This window comes from Coturnix japonica, unplaced genomic scaffold (genome assembly GCF_054131305.1).
Source record: "Coturnix japonica strain WE unplaced genomic scaffold, WE-NBRP24 Scf042, whole genome shotgun sequence".
NCBI lineage: Eukaryota > Metazoa > Chordata > Aves > Galliformes > Phasianidae > Coturnix > Coturnix japonica.
The window spans coordinates 2,421,861-2,444,951 of record NW_028188945.1 but is presented as its reverse complement, the minus strand read 5'-3'; the positions used below and the strand labels follow the sequence as shown (position 1 = coordinate 2,444,951).

Here is a 23,091-nt window from a genome sequence, read left to right as displayed (position 1 = left end):
AAGGGGAATCTATCTCTTACCGCTATCAACATCCGCTTCCAGAGGGTGTAGGACTGATCTTGGCATGTGCCAATACCTCTGTCCACACGTGCATCTCGGGAAATGCTACCCAGTTGGCGAGCTTCATTGCCATCAAGCCACACACTGCTGGCACCATTGTCCCAGCATCGAAGTAACCAGGTGACCATATGTTCTTTTGGTTGACGTGTGTAATCCTTTCTTAGATCCCGAATTTCACTCAGTTTTAAAGATCTATCAATAATGGTCGTAATACTTTGCTCACCTTTTGCTCTATCAAGAGTCCCAGGTGTTGATGGTGGCAACTGTGTTGATGAGGCTGCCCCATCTATAAGTTTGGACTCGAGAAATTCTCGTAAAGAAAATCTAACTTTTGGCTCCTCTTCATCTGACTCTGACTCTTGTATTATTTCCTCCAGGTAACCCTCCTTCTTTTTTCTCTCTCCTAACTTCCTCTGCTCCTCATACTTCTTCTGTTCCTCTATCATCTTCTTATACCCCTCTAACATCCTCTGCTCCTCCAACTTCTTCTGGTCTTCTGACTCCCCCTGCTCTCCTGAGTCCCCCTGCTCTCCTGAGTCCTGCTCTCCTAACTCCCTCCGCTCTTCTAACTCCTTCTGCATTTTCTCTAACTGAGTTGAAAATTGTTTTACTTTTCGCCCTCTTACAGGGGCAACCAACATTGTATCTGGTGCCCCTGGTAGTTGGTCAAGGTGTGGTACATACGGTTCAGACTTGGGGATGTTCCCCTTGGACTGGAGGGTGCATAGCTTGGATCGGAGGAGATCGCGCTCGAACTCCAGGGTGTCGAACTCAGCCCTGAGGGCGTTGTACTTGGACTGAATTGTGTCGAACCCGGACTCGAGCGCGTCGTGTTTGAACTGGAGAGTGTTGCGCTCAGATTGGACGGCATCGTACATGGTCTGGAGGTTGTTACGATCGATCTTGATAGCATCGAACTGAACCTTGAGGTCGCTGTACATGGACCGGAGGACATCTCGCTCAGATCGGAGGGTGTTACATTCGGACTGAAGGATGTTGTGCTCAGACTGGAGGGTGTTGTAATCAGTCTGGAGGGTGTCACGCTCCGACGGGAGAATGTCGCGCTCAGACTGGGGGCAGCTATTCTCAGTCTGGAGGGCGTTGTACTCGGACTGGAGAGTGCCGTGCTCGGACTGGAGAGCATTGTGCTCGGACCGGAGAGCGTTGTGCTCGGACTGGAGAGCGTTGTGCTCGGACCGGAGAGCGTTGTGCTCGGACCGGAGAGCGTTGTGCTCGGACCGGAGAGCGTTGTGCTCGGACCGGAGAGCGTTGTGCTCGGACCGGAGAGCGTTGTGCTCGGACCGGAGAGCGTTGTGCTCGGACCGGAGAGCGTTGTGCTCGGACCGGAGAGTGTCGTGCTTGGACCGGAGAGCGTTGTGCTCGGACTGGAGAGCGTTGTGCTCGGACTGGAGAGCGTCGTGCTCGGACCGGAGTGCATTGTGCTCGGACTGGAGAGCATTGTGCTCGGACTGGAGGGTGCCGTGCCCGGACTGGAGAGCGTTGTGCTCGGACTGAAGAGTGTTGAGTTTGGATTGCAGGGATTCTTTCTCATACCAATATGTGTCTCGTTGATGTAGGAGGTCTTCTCTCTCAGCTCTGAGACTCTCTTTCTCATACCAGAATGAGTCTCGTTGTTGTAGGAGGTTATTTCTCTCATCAAGGAGACTCTCATTCTCAGCCCTGAGACTCCCTCTCTCAGCATCAAAAACTTCCCTCTCAGAAATGGTATTAAATAAGGCCCGATAAGCATTAGCTAGGCCCCAAGTCATTTGTGCCTCCTGAGATCTGCCTGAGCCACAACATTCCTGTCTCAAATATGCGGTCAAACTCTTGGGATTCTTTAAGTGTTCAGGAGTAAAGCTCCATGACACTAAAGATGTCTGTCTTCTAAAAGTCTCTCCAAAGTCTCTCCACACTCCCTGCCACTCAGTATTCTCTAATTCTAGGGAAGACTTCCTCCTGAGGTTATAAATCCAGATACTGAGTGAGATCACTACAATAACCAACAGTAAATTCAGGGAGATTAATAAGATTGACAGTGTGGTCCACTGGGACAACTGGTCAGTCGAAGACTGCTTAAAGGATGCAAAGAAAAAAGGAAGAGCACGCTCAAAAACCACCATTTCCGTACTAATAGTTGCATTAGTTGCATTAGTTGCTCCCTCTGGAGCTGCATGCAGATACCAAGTAAGCGTTGATAACCATGCTTTCAAATCATTATACATGTTTACAATTCCATAGGAAAAAGTGGCTAGCTTAAACATGCTCCAATATGTTTGGAGCATCACAAAAGAGGAACTAATGAAATGCAGTCCCTGGTAGAACAAACTTACTAGAGGGAACATTTTTTTTTTTTTCTTTTTTTTTCTTTTTTTTTTCTTCAATAGAGAGAAAAAAGTAAAAGAAAACAAAGCTCAGCAGTGTTTATAAAATATACCGGAGTATTGGCAGTCCGCCTGGACTTTCAAGGTCAAGCTCGCAGGCGCAGAATCGCAAACCTAAGATAGCTCCTTAACAAAGAAAAACAACTTGTAGCCCTGTTAAAAGCTAAAAGAGCAACAGAAGAAAACACAGAAAAACAGCAACTCAAATTGCCCGCATTCTCCACCAAAATCTGTCACGGTTTGAACTAAAAATCCACCTGCGTCCGTGACAGGGGGCCGTGGGCCCCGGAGGGGCCCTGGGCCGAAAGGAAAAAGTTAATTAGGAAAAGAAAACAGCGACAACGATCTAAGGAGGCACACTTATTTACTAAATACTATATCGAAATACAGGATAATAAAATATAATATAATATAATTGAAAATTGAGCTAACGAATCAGACAAAATAAGAGAGAGAATGAGTCCCGTAACCGAAAGGCCTACTGTGAAATTTAGGCGAGACGGTGAAGGCTCCCACACACTCCCCTGAACGCCAGAACTCGAAAGAGATCAGTCTGTTCTGTGACAGAGTTAATATAGAGTCCAGGTCCCGTGACCCATCGTGTTGTTCCCTGGGAGATGTAGTCTTCTTCTGTAAGTTGCAGATTCAGTAAAATTATTCATGCTTTAAATGATGTTATGATGTGGAATACTGCTAGCAAAAATTACAAAATTATTAAACCATGACACCGGTACCATCTCTTTGTATGACAACTATTAGCACACTGCTGCAGCTGTAAGGAATTCCTTATGGAGAGACTGCTTGCAAGCGGCCACAAGGTCTGCCTGCCTGTATTTAAGGCTGAGTACGGCAGCTAGAAGCAGATGCCCCTCGTGGTTCCGCTGCTGCTGCCGAGATTACACAAGTTAAACTAGTAGCAGGTAACAAGGGACTTCCTCAAAACTCTTTCAGAAGCAGCTTTCCTGGTGCCTGATTACCATGACAGAAGGAACTGGGAGGCTGAGAAGCTCGGCTGACAGCACAGCAGACCTTTGCCTCAGGCAAAGCAGAATGAATTCCCCTCGTTCCCAAGTCAATGCAATTTATAGCCCAGGGCTACGTCTCATTACTCCTGCCCAAGCCAAGGTTGTTGGAACTTCAGTGACAGTTCAGCAACAGACCTGTCTCTCTCTGGCACTCCTAAGGCAGTAGCCACGGTTTTATTTAGCTGGAAATCTGCTCTGTTGTATAGAGAAGTTTAGAAAGGAGGAAAAACTGTTTTGAAAAGTGAACCAATATAAAGATCTTATTTAATAATGCTGTGGTTTAACCTGGCACGCAGCTGAACACCATGCAGCCTTTCTCTCACTCCACCCCATCAGTGGGACAGGGGAGGAAAACTGAGAAGAAAAGGTAGAACTCTCTAGTTCTATTTTTGCACAATGTCATATGGTAGGGAATACCCCTCTGGCCAATTCAGGGCAGCAGGCAGAGTTCTGTACCCCCACCCCCACCGCACAACAAGACAGTGCAAAAAGCTGAAGATCTGAAATGTCCTTGGCTCTGTACAGCACTGCTCAGCAACAACTAAACCATCACTGTGTCAGCAACACCCTTTTTTCTCCTAAAGCCAAAACATGCATCATACTGTCAGCTGAATCCAAGAAGAAAACCTTCCAACTGCAGTGTGGTGTTAGAAAGCAGCATTCCTTTATTCCTTGGGATACATACCAGGTGACCTGACAATGCAAGTGTGTGCTCTCAGAATTCAAGTGACATACATATCATAGAATGGTATGGGCTGGAAGGGACCTTTAAGATCACCTGGTTCCAACCTACTGCTACAGGCAGGGACATCCCCCCCTAGACCAGGTTGTTCACAGCCCCATCCAGCAGGGCCTTCAGTGCTTCCAGGGAGGGGGCATCCCCAACCTCACAGGGCAACCTGCTCCAGTGTCCCACATATGCAATACAATCGCATACATATTCATCCCTCTCCAAGAACTTGTTAATATACTTTAATGTCCTTCTGGGCATGCACAGTAGGGGCCTACGGTGGTCTTAGACCACTTTCTCCTCATTTTTCCATCATCAGCTTCAACACTGTGACTTTTGGCTGATCTTCAACTATTTCTTCCCTTTCATTCCCAACTAAACTAATATACAGGTCCTTAAACTAACATACTGATCCCTATTGCTAAATGAGCCTACAGCAGTACCAGACACAGAAGATTAACTGTTCCAGCTGAAACCAGGACAAATAATAACTAAAAAATGACAGGAACCAGCAAAAGAGCTGTATCTACCAGGCTGCACTACTTAATCAGCAGCAACACAGACATCACAGAACATCACGTAGTTCACTCTGAACAAGGTAAGGATGTGTTCTTTAGTCTGGGTAATCTGCAAAACCAGGATAATTTCCAATTTGCCTGTGTCACAAACAAGAACATGGCACGATAATAATAGTGTTGAATACCCATTATTGTGTTTTCCTCTAAATTTAATACAAGTTTCACACTGTCACAAAGACATGGTAAACAGAATAGCTCAGAAAAGGCTTCTAGCTCAGCAGAAAAAGGAGCCAAGCACTAAAGGAAACAGCATCCGAGACTGTATGAAGATGGAGTCCACGTCCATGATCTGTTTACGCTTCTCTATGCCAATAACCAAGTTAATAATCATTCCACAACCCCTTTCTGGTCCGTGTAAACCAAACCACCACCCAAAACTCAATACGTGGCATTGCTCTGCTGCCAGTACTTCAAGCTACAGGAAAAGCTGGGGATTGTACGCACATACATGAGCTACCCAAAGCGCATATCAATTCCTTAGTGCTGCTCCCTCTGTTCAGCTTGGAACTACCATTACTCAGCCACGTGTGGGAGCAGTTCTGTGCAGGAGCTCATTGTGATGGCCTGAATTTGCCCAGCAGTTTATAAGACCACATTTCTGACTCTCAAAAGATGCCAAAATGAGCACCAGAGAAAGATCATTGATCCTGAAACACAAGTTAGATCTAGACACAAGCGTTCTGGACTGAACTATGAACCTGATCAAGTGTTCCACACAAAATACACGACCGGTGTTAGATCTTCAAGGGACAGGAATGAAGATAAGACGGAGCTCCTAGAATGCTCATAGGGGAGTTATTTTGGATTGGATTTTACTCCTTTTGAAGGATCAAATATATTCCTGAAATGATAAGAGTTTGAAAAAGAATCTGATTCTCTGAGGACAGAGCCAGACCTTCACAGGTACCTGAAAGAGAATATGCTTCATTGCCTCAAGACCATACCTTCACCACATCCCTTTATTTCAGCTCCAGGAGCACACAGAAGCTGACTCCAATATCAAAGAGGACATCAGGATACTACATTAGCAAGACATTTGCTCAGCTCTTCTTTCCATCAGACTTTTCTGACATCCGTAGCTCTTTCATTACCTTATCCTCACCACCACTGGTTTTGTGATTCATCCAGGCTCCCATATGTGCTGCCAGCAGCCTGGGCATCCTTCTCCTAAATCACTGTGATTTTCACCAGATGATTAGGAACACAAAACAGAGCTGGCTGATGCTGCTATGCTCTCAAATTCTGATTTCAAGGTGATTTGTGCTCCCTTCCTCCTTGGTTTGTAAGGACAGGAGGGGAAGCAGCAAGATCTCTTTTGTGTGCTTGGAGCCAAATAAGGAATTAACTTGCCTAGCACAGTATCTGCTCCAAAGTGTATGGTACCTCAGGAGGACAATCAATTTCATGGTTCTCTAAAGCTGATTGAAACATGATTACACAGCAAGCCATAGGCTCTTTTTTCTAAGACTTGCCAACTGCCTGTGCTTCTTAGGAACAATTACTACTGCAGGTGAATTCGGTTTGCTACTGGAATGGACATTAGTCTCAATCTTATCAGGAAGTTTCAGACATTTGGGGGTACAAGACTAAGTTAATTGTGCCAAGTGTTACACAAAAGGAATAATCTGAAGAAAGTTATCTTCTAATGAACAGGAAAAAGTGGGTTAGTGAATAATCTCCCTCCAGTGTTGGACTTCAGAGCTAAAGAATGTATTTCATGACTGGATGATTGGGAGCATTTTCTGTTTTAAAACTCTGTTTAAGCCAGATGATTATTGCTACTTATGTCCCTTCCCAGCCCAGTGTATTTCATCCAGGAGATGTGAGGAAGCAAATGCCTTTTGCTCTGACATTTGTGAACTAAGTTTTTTTGGAAGAAGGTTATGGGAAAGTTAAACAACATTTCTGCAAGCCTTTGCAGCCTTACATTTAAAGCTGGCATGAGGTGGCAGACTAAAAGCCCTGAAGAATAAAGTCCCTTAATTTACACACTGCAAAAGCATGGCACGATTAGTATAAAAGGATAAAAACCACAGCCCTGCTCTAGGAATGGCTGTATAAGTTAACCCAGGGAGACCCTGCAAACAAAAGAGGGCCTGTTTGCTATGAGTCACACAAACAGGGAACCAATTAAACCTCAGACTGGGTGGACACAGAACATAACCCAGCCTTCACCAGGATCAGGATCATTAGGGCTAAGAAGTCTCATGCCCAGGCTCCTCCTCCCCATTTACATTTCCTTGGGACTTTATTGCTTTTTGTTTTCTATAAATAAAACTAAATTTAATGTCTATGAGAAAGGGAGAAAGAATGGAGTAGGTAACAAAGCAATTGGGAGTGCCTTGGTAATGTATTCAGGCCATTAAGGATTTCATTAGGTTTACTAAAAGGTCATTAATGATAAAATATCTTCTTTTATTTTACATACTTTCTAAACATTATAGTCTGTTCTGCCATTCAAGCCTGCACCCCACTGACATTAATTAGCATGCTATATATTAAAGAGAGTTTTTAATGAGCTGCTATTTCATATGATTTTATTGGAGAGCCTCATTGTTCAGTTTAATAGCAGAAAATGACAACTATAGAAATTGCTTTGATAGGACTGTGGAATTGAGGCGGTTATTCAACCCCCATGCTTGCTCCTCAGTTTGCTCCTGATGCCAAAAGCGCTGCTTAACGTCTCTCAGAGCCTTGCTGCACTTGCTGTAGTGAAAGCTGTGGGCAATGAACAAAACCCCAAACCAACAAAGGAGGAACAGCAGCATCACTTTCAGCTGATCTGAATACCATACATCACAAAGAAACAGCGGTGAGAACCACACTGCGCCACATTTATAGATAAAAATACCAGTCCTAGCTATTACAGTAGCCCACACTTGTAAGATTGGATTTCTTAGTGATGCAAACACTGAACTATCCATTTGTACCTATTTTCCAAGTTAAGAGCCTGTGCTGCCCTAAGCTGATTTTCAAAGAGCAACTGGAGTACGAAGAGAGAGGAGCAAGGAACCTCAGCAACCCTTCCCTGATGCCAAAACCAAGCAGCTGCCAGCACCTCCTGATGCTGTCCCAGCCTTGCCCTCAGTGATACAACCTGGGTGACACAGAAAGCAGAGAAACAGTGACGAATGGAGAGGGGAAAAAAAGGAAGAAAGTAGTTGGTAAGGAGAGCAGGGCATGGAAACTAAACCCAAAACTAAACTCATAGTACCCAGTGGATAGCAGGACCATAGTTAGAAGTCCCAGGTCTAACATGCTTGCAACAAAGATAACAGTCAGACCAGCTTGCAAAGGAACCATAATACTGGCCTCTCCTCTCATAAGCAATGAGAACACCAACTTGACTGGCTTTTACTCTGCTGCCACCTGTCACACAGCAACAAAATGGAAGAGGATATTGGTGGGAAGGTTTAACCTCCTCTGCCACCTCACCAACATCCATCTCTGACGTTGTGGATCAAGATCACAGAAGAGGAGGCATTACTTTCAGAGCATCCTCCGTACAAAAACCTATACAACCTTTGCTTTCAAGTTAGTCAACTATCACATTTCGGGGAAGCAGGACACTGTTATATGTGAATATGGAGATGCTACAGAACTCTATCTGCAGCACCATAACAAATCCAACATGCAGAACAAAATAATTCAGTTCCTTCCTTTAAAAAAATATACAATTATTATTTTTTTTTTAGCCGAAAGCCTTCTCTCATTTGCATTGGATTCATATTGCTGTAACTCCGCTGGCTTCAAAAGAACAATAAAAAGGTAATCAAAGAAAGCGTTGTGCTCAGGGGACCGCGTTAGTTCAGGAAAGCTTGATCAAGCGGTTTCTTTAACAGTTGATTCATTCATACTATTTATAACAGCAGCCTGTGATTTACCTGGGGGTTGTCATACATTTAAAGGGAAAAAAAAAACACTCTGACATCTGAGTTTCTCCAAAAAAAAAAGCCTCCCATTTTCTCATCATGATGTTGCTGGAAACCATAGGATTAAAAGGGCATCAGTAACAACTTCTTCCAAGAACATCTTGTAGGTAACAGTGAGCGAGCAGCACATGATTAAGAATCCTACGAACAGCTCCTTAAGGTTCTTATTCAAAAAACAAAACCATCCCTAACAGTAAAACCATCCCTAACTGGGAAATCATTCAAACACTTCCGTAATTCAAAGGCTGCAATAAGCAGCAGTCAGAATGGGGAGAGACAGGGGCAGCCCTGCAGGGCCAGCTGAGTCTGCACCTGAGCACACAGCTCTGCTGCAGGGCTGCCAAAAACCCACACCTGCTGCACCTCTGGGCTGTAAGGAGCACCAGCAGGCAGCAGACACTGCCCCAGAAACTATCACACAGACACAGCGAAGGATAATTCCTATTATCCCCCACGCAATCTCTAAATTGACCCAACCCACTTCATTCCTGCCGCAGCATTTTATGTTTCCAGACCTAACAGCAAAAGGAAAGCCAGCCTGCTTTAAAAGAGCAGCTTTTGCAGGTACTGGCTCCCCACACCGCTGTGCCCAGGTGTAATGCTGTAACACGATGGAAAGCACAGCAATGGCAGCAGTTGTAGCAGCAAAGTCCTTGGCTGCAGCAAGTGAAGAATTGCTCAAATCTAACAGCCACAGAAACAAAGTAAAGAAGCTGCTTACCTTTGGAAGGCCTCAGATACGCAGGGATGTCCAGCAAAATGCTTTTACCTCCACTGCCAAACTTTAAATAAGGTCTGGGAAGGGGTGGATCCTGCCTCCAGCCCTTCCAGTCACTCAGGGGGATTGTTTGCAGCTGAGCTCCCCTGGGTTGGCCCTGCCTTCCCACCAGGTGCTCCATCACTGCTTCAGGCAGTTGATTGCATTTCCACTGTTCCAGGTAAGCAAGGCCTTCCTTGCAGCAGCGCTGCAGTCACTGTAAGTGCCCAGGATACTGCTAACAGGTTGCTGAGGCTCATGTTCAGGGTCTAACAGGGAGCTTAGAAGCTATATTTTTTCTATTAAATAACATGAGAGGATGGTGGGAAGGGGAAAGGCTCCCTTTGATATTCTGCTGGCAAGCAACGCTGGGCTGACAGAGCTGCTTCTCAGATCCCACCAGAAGTTTCTCACTTCCCCCAGCCTTGTCTCAGAAGCAGAATCACAGCCTGATGGTGGACATGTCATCCCAACCCTGCTGAGAGTGAAGTATGGAGCTCCTCAATTGTGAAGAAGAGATAATAAGCAACTGCAGTCAGCACCATTCATTTTTCACCTTCTGGCCTGAATCCTAACTAAGAGTGGTCCACAGCACTGGCAGTGCCTCACCAGCCTGGCCACCAAGTGTTCTGAAAGCATAACACTCAGCAACCATACAAAGAGCAACTGACGTTCAGCCAGTGCAGCCTTCTTCCAGCACAATTCTGCACAAAAATCTGTTAACTACAGAACTAATTTAGCTGTGTATATATGCACAGCTTTCCTAACATGCAATCAAAAGGATGAAGCAGCCAACTGTAGAGCTGACGGCTTCAAACTTGAACAGATTATGCACAGCGCTGCTAGTTTAGATTATTAAGGGATTCTAATTCAACATAACACAGATGTAGTAAAGCACTTATTCTTCCTGTAATTGACTTTCATGGACCCTGGACAAACAACACACTGCAGAACAAGGCACCATATAAAACCGGTGTCAAAGGAAAACATTAGTGCTGTAGACAGAGAAAAACATCTAGTTATGGGAAGACTGCATTGTCAAATGTCCTTACAGGAGGGCGAGAAAGCTACGACCAAAATATACCATCATTAATTGATCATTTTCTGGGTTTTGAGCACTTAATGGCGTCTCCTTAATGCTCTCTTAATGCTCAGCTAAATGCAGCAGCCAGCCGCATGTAGCATGGACTTCCTTCAGTGCACACTTAGTGAGCTTAGTGAGAAAGCTTAGTCCCAGGAGTATTGTGCTTCCACAGAACGCAATTGAGAAGCTGTAAAAAGATTGATTTTCATGGGAACATTCAAAGCCACTTCTGACTGAAGGCAATTGCTAAGAATTGTCATCCTTCTACTATTTTGACTGTAGAGCTTTATATAAATTGGTTGCGAGATTTTGTGGTTGTTGCTTTCCTTCTTGAGGGAGCCATTTCTCATTCTTCTTTACAAAAAAGAAAGCCTTTAAATAAACAAACAAATGACTAAGCCGAATTCACATTTCAACCCTCTTGTCTTCTGCAGGAGGAGTTTACTTGATACACCTTTTGGTAGGGAAGATTTTATGCTAAAAATTTCATGAATAGCTCTAAAAAGGGGGTATGAATAGAACCACAAGCATAACTGTGCAGTGCGCAGCTATCACATCAGATCAACAAGCTTCATTTTACAATAAGGAAGCAGCTGTAGGGGCCAAAGCTGGGAGAAATCTGTTTCCACTCTACTGCAAATGCAGGCAGCGCATCCCACATCTACTGACCCTACACACCAGCATCTAAGAGGCAGTTTGCATGTAACAACCTCTCCTGCTGAGAAAGTGAGTGAAGTGATTGAGAAGAAGTGGTATATTGGCAACTGGAGAGATGTTGTAGGGCAGACTGCAATTTCACATGGAAACTGAGGATCTGTAACCTCAGATGCACAATTTAAACTCAAATCCACCGGGCTTAGAGCAGCTTGTCTCTAAGCATCCCATTAAAGAGCTGAAATAGTGCATGAAAGTCCCTTATATTATTATTCCTAGCACCTAAACAGGGGTTTACAGCATATCGGAAACAGACTGAGAAAATTAGTAGTTAGAAGAGGCAAATACATCCTTATTTCCCAAGACCCCATGTGCAACCCACATGGGACTTAATCAATGTAAAGATGAGAACATAAGTGATTACAAGACTATTCCACACAACATTTATAAAAACAGTTTACAGTTTAAATGTTGCCTTCAGGCACGGCTTTGAAAGGACTTCAATCAGCTGACTCTTTCTTCTAGCCAAGGAGCTGGAAATAGTGCAGTCACACTTGAAATGCTTCTAGGATTGTAATGCATTGTAACAATGCCTTCCCCCTAGTAATATGACAGGTACTTTAGACAGGAATGCTGAGGGTTTTTTGTTGGTGGTCCCCAATAAAGAAGAAACATTCTAAAAACTGGCAATTAGAAGAAATTGGCTACACACAAATAAGATTCTTATGATGGTGAAAACCAACATTGATCGATCACCGAGTGCCCCTCTAAGCTCACAGCTGCCCAAATAAACAGCAAAATGCAGCTTATTTACACTGTAGAGATCAAATACAAGCTTCCAGAAATTACCTGGGTCCACCTGTGTGCAGGATGTACCTCCATTGGGATCATGGAACAAATGCCCGAAAGAACCTCATCTAATCTACAAGCAGGAGAATTTAAGTGCCAAAGCTGGTCCATGACCTTGAATTAGATTGCTTGTTCATGCATTCCAGGGACAGCATTAGGTCCGCCCAGTGCTTGATGCTGGTTTGACTTTACACACGCTTAGGATAAAAGAAAGAAATCTTTGTTGCATGTCTTTGTACACAAAGGCTTTGAAGCTGAACTCCCACGTGGGTTTAAGCACCGTTTGATTATTAGAAATTTTAAAACACAGCAGCTTTTACAGGATTGGTTTTCTTTAAAAAAATAAAGAAAAAAAGAAAAAAAAATTCAACAAGCTTTCAGACTTCCAGGAGACTCAACAGGGGGCAGAGCTTATGATGATATTGTTAGATTCTGCCATTCACAGCTCACTATGAGACAGCAGCAGTAACACCTCTTTCACAAACGGCACATGCAAAAACACCTCTGCAGAGCTTTCTACCCAAACCAGCGTACCAGCAAAATCCATTATCACTCTTCAGCTATGTTTCCAAACACAGATTGATCCACTTGTCTCCTATAAGTACTTACACAACTTGAATCTACCTGGGGACCTGGTTTAGCTGGAGTTCCTCAGCTTTATGCCCCCTGCAGTGCTTACCTGCAGCAGCAGCCTATGCATCTTCCTAATGGCTCACTTGACTGGACAAACTGACACCCACTAGTACAGAACATGTTCATCACATTAACTGCTTTGCTGTGCTCCCCTAACATCCCCAAGATGCACTGCACCATCACTCACTTCTTCCTGACTCACATCTTCATCTTTCCAGCATGCTGACAGCTGACTTGCAACTCCTGGAGCTCTCCACATCCTCTCGCAATGATGATTTCTGCTCCCTTGGAACAGACTACAGTTACACACCAATTTGGTGATCTAGACGATTCCATTGTTTAAAATCCCAACTGAGGCTGTACCCAGTGCAACAAAAGCTTAGAAAGGCGGGGGTTTTATTTGTTTATCTTAAGCGGAACTAGAGAAAAAATACAGTACAGAAAATCCAATGAGTCAGACCTAGATGATGATGGTACAGAAGGAACTGTTACTTCATTTGGGGAAGGAAGATGGCTTTTTTGTTTTCATTTTATTAGGAAAGTTTGTGCCAAAAGGTATTTGAGAGAGAAAGTCACCTGAATAATATCTATGTGTGAATCTAGGCAGTTATTCCCACGTGTAATGCAGAACTTGACATCACCAGATCCAATTTATAACGTGGTGTTTTTTGATCTGTACCTTGGAGGGAACTTTTCTTTAATAAATTTCAGTTGGTTCCTAGGCTTGTTTCTGCCTAATGACAGCAACACAACTGCAGAGTTTCTAGACAGCCACAGACATCACTGAGTTTCCTGCTCCTGCTGGTGACAGAGCAGTGCTGCCAGGGCTGGCTTTCAGGAACTGTGCTCCCTACAGAGACCTCATTAAAGTAGCACCTCACAGGTTCCTACTTTGACCTTCTTTTATTTTTCTTCCTGTTGCAGTTAAAGCCTTATGCTTCTACCTCGATTGGTACTGCAGAGCGCAGGTACCTGAGAGAACTGAAAACAGACTAACCACTACCTTTTTCTTCCTCTTTAATCAATAGGTCAGAGCAGCATCAGGCTACGATGACAAATAAATGACCAAACTCTGTCTAAAATGACACTTTAGAGGTCATTACTAGTGAGGAATGACTTTAGCATGAAGTCTTAAAATAATGCCTGTAGAGACTTGGTTTTAGGTTTAGGTATCCATAGCAGGATTAAGCAAGCAGTACAAAAGATGCAGTGACCAGGGCAATACCGGAGATTTCTTGGTATTTCCAGGAAGATTAAACTTCAGCAGCAAGTAGTAGGATGAGACATTTCTTTGCAAAGACCTACACTTTATTTACTGAACAATTAAAAATACAAAGTCTCCTGTTACTTAGAACAGGTACACGTATTAGCTTGTTCAACATCCTGACATTAACTATGAAAGCATTCTGGCCTCTCTCCAGATTATAGGTAACCACTCATCTGTATTTTTGACTCCAGCTGGCGAACTCCATTCATGTCAATACACTTGTCCTGGGGTGTCAAGGAGAATGGGAATGAATTCTGGCATTTATTCACAAACCTCAGACACTCAATTTCTCCAGGTAGTTTTAAACTCTTGGACTTTCATCCTTTTGGGAAGTGGGAAAAGTTGGAATTCACCTTGACTTCTCTTTGGCTTCAGCTGTCAAATATGCATAGAGTCATTATCAGAAAAGATCTGTTTGTGCCTCACTGAGACTCGAGCAGTGGTGTGACTCGAGGGGCAAAGGCACAGTCATGAAGCATCACTACCCTGGAGGCATTAAAATCTCTCTATGCAGCTGCTCAGCCAGAAAAGCTACTTGGTTTGCTGAAGTCCTTTCAATGAGCTGAGCCCAAGGCAATATTTTAGAAGGAAACTGCCTCTTTAAAAATTAAAAGGAGTTATTTTTGCATCATTTGACTGGGATTGCTTTAAATGTGTTCCATTATAGGTCACGTCTGCTGCCAGAAAAATAATGCATTCACAACTGATTCTATTCAGACCAATCTCTTGAAAAATACAGAGAGTTTTATAGTGGAACTCCTCACTCATATACAGAGGATAGACAGAGGATAGACTACCAGACCTGCAAAAGCCATGAAATTCCAAGGGTTTATTTGGACGGGTCATTTGCAATCTGCACGGCGTTTTCCAAGTGTCTCCACGATGACCAACAAAACACAAATTCTTACTTCAGTAAAGGATTACCTCTTAGCAAACTCTGCCACATGAAGCACTTTTCCCCAACCCCCACCTGACTTGAACTGGAAAACTTTTTCAGTGACAACAGCAGACTATCTCAAATATCCTTACATATTTTATTCAGGCTTATCGCAGTGTTTTCTGAAGTCTCCCAGAGCTCATGACTGGCTTAAACACATATGAGAAAGGCCCTATGGCATATGTGCTTTGACGACAGCCAGTTCTCCTCACCTCATAAAGTGTAATGATGCCATTTGTCTCATTTGGAGGCTTCCACTGAACGTAGATCTTCTCTTCAAAAGGTCCTCCCTGGATGGATTCCAAGGGAACGGGTCCAGGAACTACAGAAAGAAAGAATAACAAAAGCAAACAATGCTGTGTTAGAAGCTAACACAAGCTCCAGCAGTCACACACGTCAGAAGACACCAAGAGACCACCAGGCAAAGTTCATAGCTGAAAATAACGAACAAAAATAATAGCAATTAAAGAAAACCACTAAGTGACAAAAAGCCAGAACCCACGACACTACAGAATTAGCTCCATTATACCTTCAGCCCATAGGAGAAAAGTCTTCAAGTACATAAAGAAGAAACCAAAACCTCAGAAAATGAATGTATGAGTTTATCCCCCGAACCACGTGGAAGTGTTCTCATTGCATAAACACGTAGACTTATGCTTCCTGCTTCCATTTAACATCATAAAATAAATGTTTAATTTTACCCCAAAATATGCATTTATTTTTATTGCCAAAAACCAGTATTGCAGCATGTGCATATTTGTCTAAGTTTCTCTTCTATTCATACATTAAGATGCAAAAATATATATATTTTAAATAAAAAGAACTTAAACAAGTGAACCCAATTCAACTTCACCTTAAATATACCTATTTGCATTAGTGCAAATAACAGTGATTAACACCGTAACACTGCAGAAATGTCCACAGTACCCACACAATGTCAAGCAGCATAGTTACAGGGAGTAGCCTCTCTTTAATCCTCTCCCTGTTCTGGAATACAACACCTTTCTATTTCCAGTGGAGCTGTGCTTTATCTAGAAAAAGTTCAACAATACTGGGTCATTAACAAACTTGACAATCTGCTGCAACAACAAACTGCTTGAGAGTTGGAAGAATGGCACATCCACGAGGAAGCAGGATTTGCCCTTCAAACACACTGTGAGGATCAGTAATAGTGTAAGCAGTGTAGCCTCCTCTTTCAGTGAGCAATTTCAGCTCTTCTTCCAGCTCCTTTGGACAGTGCCTTCCCTAACTTTCCACCAGTGAACATTACAGATGATATATGCACATGACAACTCAAGGCATTACACAGTTGGACAAGGCAGGATATGGATAATTGTGTGCTCACTCCTAATTTGTAAGACTGCAGTGCTGAGCGTTTGCATTTTGCTTACAAGCTAAATCTTGTCCATTTACCTGCCTTCCATCAGATACACAGGATAGAGAGTGTTCGAGGACAGAATCATTTGGGTGCAATGCTAAAGGACAGTTACAGTCAGTAGGAAATATATTGTGTCCTCCTTCACCTACACAACAGCAAAGCTCCATCCACCTAAACAGCCAGATTGTACCTTGGCATGAAGATCCTATGGGCTGCACACCTTTATCAATATGAAAGATTGATTTCCCTAGTTAAGGACAACGTAAGATTTATGTTTCAAGATGGCTACAAGGCCACCTAAAAATCCACCTACTCTAGCAAAATTTTAATGCTGTGAAAGATAACTAAAAGACACTTCTAAGCCTGACTGATAAAAACCCCACTCGTTTTTTCAGGAAGATCTGCCATCCTCTTAATTCCCTTGTATGATATATTGTCTGGAACCACTTTCAGCTGAGAGAAACTTAGGAAAGCAACTTCTTATTACTCTGGCAGAGGAAGAACATTTCTTTTTAACACTAGACAGAATGGAAGCTTGTAGTTTAGGAGAGTTCTTAGTCTGAAATAGCTCAGATAGGAAAATAACACTTTAAAGCTTTCCACCAGTACTTCTTTAAAAGTGTTCTTTTGTATCTGGAATGGAAGAGTTAGCACCAAAAGAATTTAGCATCTGAGGCATATATAAAATGCTACATCTAGAAGGTCAGTATTAAGAAAAAACACACTCTAGAAAGGAAGACATTATAACTCTTTGGTGAAGTAAAGGAACCAGGAAAAAAAAAAAAAGTCTAATGTCAGAATTATATTTGCCCATATGATAAAGGAAGCGGCTGTGTCGGTCCTGGGTAGTTCAGAACACAACTTCTACTGAATTAAACCTACTGCTGTTCAGTAACTGCTCGAACTGGTGCTTGTCATTTCCAAGCACCTCAGGGAGCCCTGCCCTTTCAAGAACACTGCTGTGAAATGGAAATTATTTACACCTACAAATTTAACTTGCATAACATACATCCTGTCCAGAGAAGCCATTTATAAGTCTTCTGGGACAGGCGATTATGCTGTTATTTACAGTTTGAAAAGACTACAATGCCTTCACAAAAAAGAAGCAAGCAAACAAACCCAACATAACTCACCATCCTCCTCAGTCTGCACAACCAGCTCCTCACTCTCCATTTTGCCCTCTGGATTAGAAAGGGCCAGCCTCAGCCTGATGGTCATGAAGGGCCGAAGACCTCGCAAGGTATAGTGGGAAGAAGTTTGGATGAGTTCCTCTGCCTCAAATTTTTGCTGGTTAAAAACATACTGGTACTGAACTGTGAGATTGTAGCTGTGGCAGCGGGTCATGGCATAACCAAAGGGCTCCCACTGCAATGTCAGCTGCCGGGAACGGATATCAACCACTTCTACATTCTGTGGTCCATGGACAGGATCTGTGAGGCAAAAGAAATAACAAATTAATTCAAATTCAAAAGAAGTCAGCCACCATTAATATGCCTCCTTCCATACTGCCAGTTCAGGGTCCCTCGCAGTTCTGAGTGTTCTTGCCTTTACAATGTAAAAGTGATATTACTCATGTTTCTGAGAGAAAGAACAAAGGCAAAGGGAAATTAATGTCCGATCCACTCATGTATTCTAGCTGCTGAACCATCAGTGAAAATCCTATCATAGGGCACTGAACAGAGGTCACACTTCTGAGTCCTGTGAAATGTCACCGAACCCAAGAACGGCAGCATGATTTAAGTAGTGTGGAAGATGCACTTTCTTTGATGTTACAAACACATTCCTACCCAACACCTCAGTGAATGCAGCCTGAAGCGATGCAAGGAAATGGCAGTCGGAAGAGAAGGAACGAGCTCAGGTCTCTCACCATTATATTCCTGCCATTATACTCCTGCACCCTCCTTGCAACCCCATGCCCACCCAGCTCAGAGACTGAGACACAGTGAACCAAGAGGAACTCTCCTTCAGTAAGTTTTGTGAGCCAACTCAACCTTATGCCAGCAAAACTTTTATTTCAGAGCACATCAAAAGCTTTAACCTCAACCAAGTTTCATCATCCTTCATTATTCTTTCCACAGTATCTGTCTGAGGTAAAAGTTTGAATATTCATGTGTAAGAATCATTTTCACCTGCTGTTCCTTAATTTATTTTTAACAGCATAACTCAGAAGCTTCGACTACAGACTCTGCCCTTATTATGAAATATAAATGCACACGTCGTTACACACGCAGATAGAAAGAAAGGAAGATGAGTTAGTAAAATCAGTGTTTGGGACGTGTCAGATGATGGTACCACCACACGTGTCACAGTGTGTTCATCTGACATTTCTTCAACACGGCGAGCTCATCTGCTTTGTTGTATAGTATATATCTAAGGAAGATTAGAAAGTTCATTACTTCACACAGCCTTTAGGTTTATATTGCAATGGAGTGTTTTGCCCACTTCTCCCATTCACACTGTGACTCATGGACAACTTGAAGCAATCAGAACCCACAGGTCCCTTTCTGTGGGGCTGCTCTCCAGCCCCTCATCCCCCAGTCTCTACACAGAGCCCGGGCAGCCCCATCCCAGGTGCACAACCCAGCACTTCTCCACTTCGTGCAGACAGAAACTGCCCTCAAATCTGACTGTGGTGTGAGGCCTCTGTACTGTGAAGGCAATCAATGCTTCTCCCAGTTAAACATCATCTACAAATGCAATTCATAAAACTTTCAGATCTTTATTGGATTCAGCGACGAAAACACGAAAGAGAACTGGTTTAATAACGGAGCCCTGCAGAGCCCCACTAGTGGCACAAAGGGCAGCACTCAGGCCATTGCCTCCCCACGCCCAACACAGCCATGTTTTGGTCACCATGGGACAATCTAAGGGTCACACTGCCATGGCTTTCTGATGTCACAAACCACCTCCCTGACAACCGCTATAAATACGGGGACCCTGACAACAGAACATCAGTCTTCAGTAGACTCGCGACTTGGTTGCACGCTTGTGGCCCAAGGAGCAATTCAAAAAGTCCCTTCCCACCTTTTGTGTTGTCCCTCGTGGAGGAGGATGGATCCTCCTCCACCGAAGAAGCGGCGGCTTCAGGGGAGCAGCAGCAAACCTGAGCCGATGGATGTCGATCCACCTGAGAGCAGCGTCGAGCCCATGGAGGTGGACATCCCTCTGGAGGAGGAACCCATGGAGGTGGATCCACCTCCATCGAGGCAGGGCAGGCACCACAACATCGTGTCTGCCTGGCGACGCTGCTACCTCCATCGGCGGCGCACCAGGGGCTCTCCATTTCCATCTTGGCGTTGAAATGGCACCATCCGCCAGAGAGCCCCTGCGCCAGCTGCTGCTCCCTGCCGCCCTTTCTTCCCCGTCCTCCATCCTCAGCCTTCCCCAAGACCTCTCACCTCTTCTTCCCCTAACTCTGAGGAGACGGGAAGGACTGGCACTGCTGTCCTAGAAGCTGCTGCGCCGGGACAAGACAAGGAGTCCAACAGATGGCTTTCAGCTTCCTGCAGCCTCCAGCTGAGCCCTGACAAGAGGGCAGGACTGGGACTGGTGTCCTCTCAGCTGCTGCACCACCACAGCACGAGGAGTCCAGCGGACGGCCCCGAGCTCCCTGCGGCCTCCAGGCACTGGCACAGAAGCTACAGAGGCGGCTGTTCCTTTGGAGAAGCAGAGGACTTGGCTTTGGACGGGAAGAAGGGCTCAAGTGCAGCATGAAGGTCCACCGCAGTTGCTCCACTGGGACTTTTGTTTCAACACTGGGCCACAACCGATTTAAAAGGACAACACAAAGTAATAGCAATAAAAGCAAGCAATTTATGATAAAAGCAAAACCTGTCCATGCCTCTCCTTGTGGGTACTTGAGGGTCTGCCCAGGCACGGCCTGTGCTCGGTGCTGGGCCCAGAAGGCCCAGGGGGGACAAGGGCGGTGATGATCTCCCGGCACGGCCACCACCGGGCACGGAGCCGCGGCCTCCGCAGCCTCAATAACCGCCGCAGCCGCCCGGACGCGGCTCCGCATCCAACGTGCGGCCGGGCCTCGGGCTGCAGGGCTGCCCGGCTCTGTCAGCGCCCGACGGCAGCAGCAGGAACCGCTGCGGGAGCTGCACCCAACCCGTGTCCCCGCCCTCGAGGCAGACGCAGCTCCTCCCAGCTGAGGCGCTGAACACGTGCTGACACGTTTCAAAGTGGACAGTAATTATAAGAAACGTGCTCCATACCGTAGTTTCTTTCCTTAACACGACCTGTTCATTACAGCAACCCATGAACAGCGGATGGGTTTGAGTTACTGAGCCAGAATCTAAACTATCAGTTTCTGCTATAGGCCCAAGACCCCCCTGCACAAGCACAGAACATCCTGCATCCTCCCAAGAGCTCTCTTCCCTCAAGACAGAGGACGAAGCAACATGTCTGTCAGCTATTAAGCACGCTTACCTACTTCCCTTATATATATATTCAGCTGAGCTTTAAAGTTCATGGGTTGAGCATCCTTAGCAGTGTAGCCACTGAAATATGCTACAATAGCCACATATGCTACAGTGCATGTACCAACTCAGTAAATGCTGGTTTGTGAGCTGCTGCTGAATCCCATGCTCTTTTGGGCCATGTGTCCAACACCTTTAGATGACCCCAAAACCCACAGACAGTAACACCAGAGAGCAATTACAAGGAGAATGTAGTCATGAATACCACTGAACTTTAAAATATTGTTTCTAGGAGCAATAGGTTTTACCCAAAGAGATATTAGTGCTCCACCTCCACATTAAAAGAATTACTTGAAAACTTGCAGCAACACATTTACAGTCCATTAGTATGCATTTTCAAATGCCATGCCTCCAATGCAACAGTCAAAACTCAGAATCAATCAGCCAAAGGGAATTATTCTACTCAGAAGTTATGTGAAAAGAAAGTAGCAGAAAACAGTAAAGCATAGAATAACTTTACACTGTAACTAACACACCTACATAGACTTGCTGGTGAATTAAGCAGCAACACACCCTGCACGAGGGAAGTGTTCATCCTCATCAATTAGAAGACTAATGTCACCAATGGTCCTTTTCCCATCAATATATTTTAAAAAGCCCTTTTTCTAGTTCCCCACACCACTGACCAGCTTCAGTTCTGAGGTCTGATCACCTAAATGTTCTCCCTGCAATGGCAAACAACATCTCTGTAATCCTCCCACACTCACAGAATCACAGAATAGACCAGGTTGGAAGGGACCTCAAGGATCATGAAGCTCCAACTCCCCCACCACAAGCAGGGCCACCAACCTGCACATTTAATACCAGCCCAGGCTGCCCAGGGCCCCATCCAACCTGGCCTTGAACATCTCCAGGGATGGACGGGGCATCCACAGCCTCTCTGGGCAGCTGTTCCAGCACCTCACCATTCTCACAGTAAAGAGCTTCCCCCTGACATCCAACCTAAATCTTCCCTCCTTCAGCCATTTCCCCTTGTCCTTGCCATTATCTACCCATGTAGAGAGTTGACTCCCCTCCTGTTTGTAGGCTCCCTTCAGGTACTGGAAGGCAGCAATGAGGTCACATTGCAGCCTTCTCCTCTCCAGGCTGAACAAGCCCAGCTCCCTCAGCCTGTCTTCATATCATCTTAGTGCTCCTCCTCTGGACTCACTCCAACAGCTCCCTGTCTTTCTTGTATTGGGGACCCAGACCTGGATGCACTACAGCAGATGGAACCTTGCAAGAGCAGAGCAGAGAAGGACAATCACCTCCCTCTCTCAGCTGGCCACTCCTCTTCTGATGGAGCCCATCTCATTTCCACTGACCATGCACTTTTCACCTAAGCTATACAACAAGATCCCTGCTCAGGCAAGCTGACCTTCTTCCTTACTTGTGTGACTTCCAGCATCTTGGCACTGCCTGCTCCTGTGCTCTATAGAGCTGACACTTCAAAGTGATCAGCACTGATTGACCTCAAAGCCTTCAAAAGCAGTTTCCTAGAGGACCCTGCTACCTGGGATGAGCTTTTGTGACAGTTTTCCTATCACCAAATACGTAAAAATTAAACCTTGATTTTTAAAAGCAACAAACCTACAAGCACCATTCCTCATTGGTTCCCCTAGAACCTGTACCAAGAAATTACCATCAAGACAGTTTTAGGACTCTCCTGGACCTGTTTTATACCAGCTGTGTGGTATTCACACTTAATGTCTGGCAAGTTGAAGTCACCGTAAGGACAAGAGCACCTGATGCGCAGGTACCTCTCAGGTCCTTAAAGAATACATCATCAGTGTCATCATCCCAGAAGGGTGGCAACACTTCACTTCCTCTCCCACAACTGCCCTGCCTGTCACTAATGGTCAGTAACAGTCCATCAGGACACAACAGGCACAGGGCTCTTCCCAACACATTTTGCTAATGCCAATGATACTGCAGCTATGGGACAGTGCCAAGACTTCCAGCTGCTCTACCTACTTCCACCTACTGTGTGAATTGGTGTATAAACATTTCAAATGTGCTTCACTGTACCCTATAACTCAAGGAAATGTCGGAAGGATCTCAGTAACACACAATCCCTAAAATTCTGGAGACTTCTCCCACGGTTTATCACCAGTGAGCCTGGTTTTATTTCTTTTCACGCTTCAAATCATATGCACCCTTCGTCCTCCTTCAAAACCAGCACCATTGCCTCCCCACGCCCAACACAGCCATGTTTTGGTCACCATGGGACATTCTAACGGTCACACTGCCATGGCTTTCTGATGTCACAAACCACCTCCCTGACAACCGCTATAAATACAGGGACCCTGACAACAGAACATCAGTCTTCAGTAGACTCGCGACTTGGTTGCACGCTTGTGGCC

The 23,091-nt window shown here is 44.7% G+C and overlaps 1 protein-coding gene across 10 annotated transcripts in view; it reads right to left on the bottom strand.

The window, feature by feature from the left end:
- LOC146752688 (receptor-type tyrosine-protein phosphatase T-like) overlaps nt 1–23,091 on the bottom strand; it is a 278,647-nt gene that overhangs the window by 240,643 nt on the left and 14,913 nt on the right. For 8 of the 10 annotated variants that reach the window (XM_085531387.1, XM_085531385.1, XM_085531392.1 and 5 more), the window contains exons 2-3: nt 17,402–17,698; nt 15,103–15,212 (exon numbers count right to left, since the gene is read on the bottom strand). In XM_085531387.1, the coding sequence (XP_085387513.1) occupies nt 15,103–15,212; nt 17,402–17,612 (321 nt within the window). In that variant the 5' untranslated portion in view covers nt 17,613–17,698. Of the gene's footprint in view, nt 1–9,430; nt 9,596–15,102; nt 15,213–17,401; nt 17,699–19,666; nt 20,168–23,091 lie in introns of those variants that run through there. The other 2 variants (XM_085531386.1, XM_085531394.1) reach the window with 2 other exon arrangements.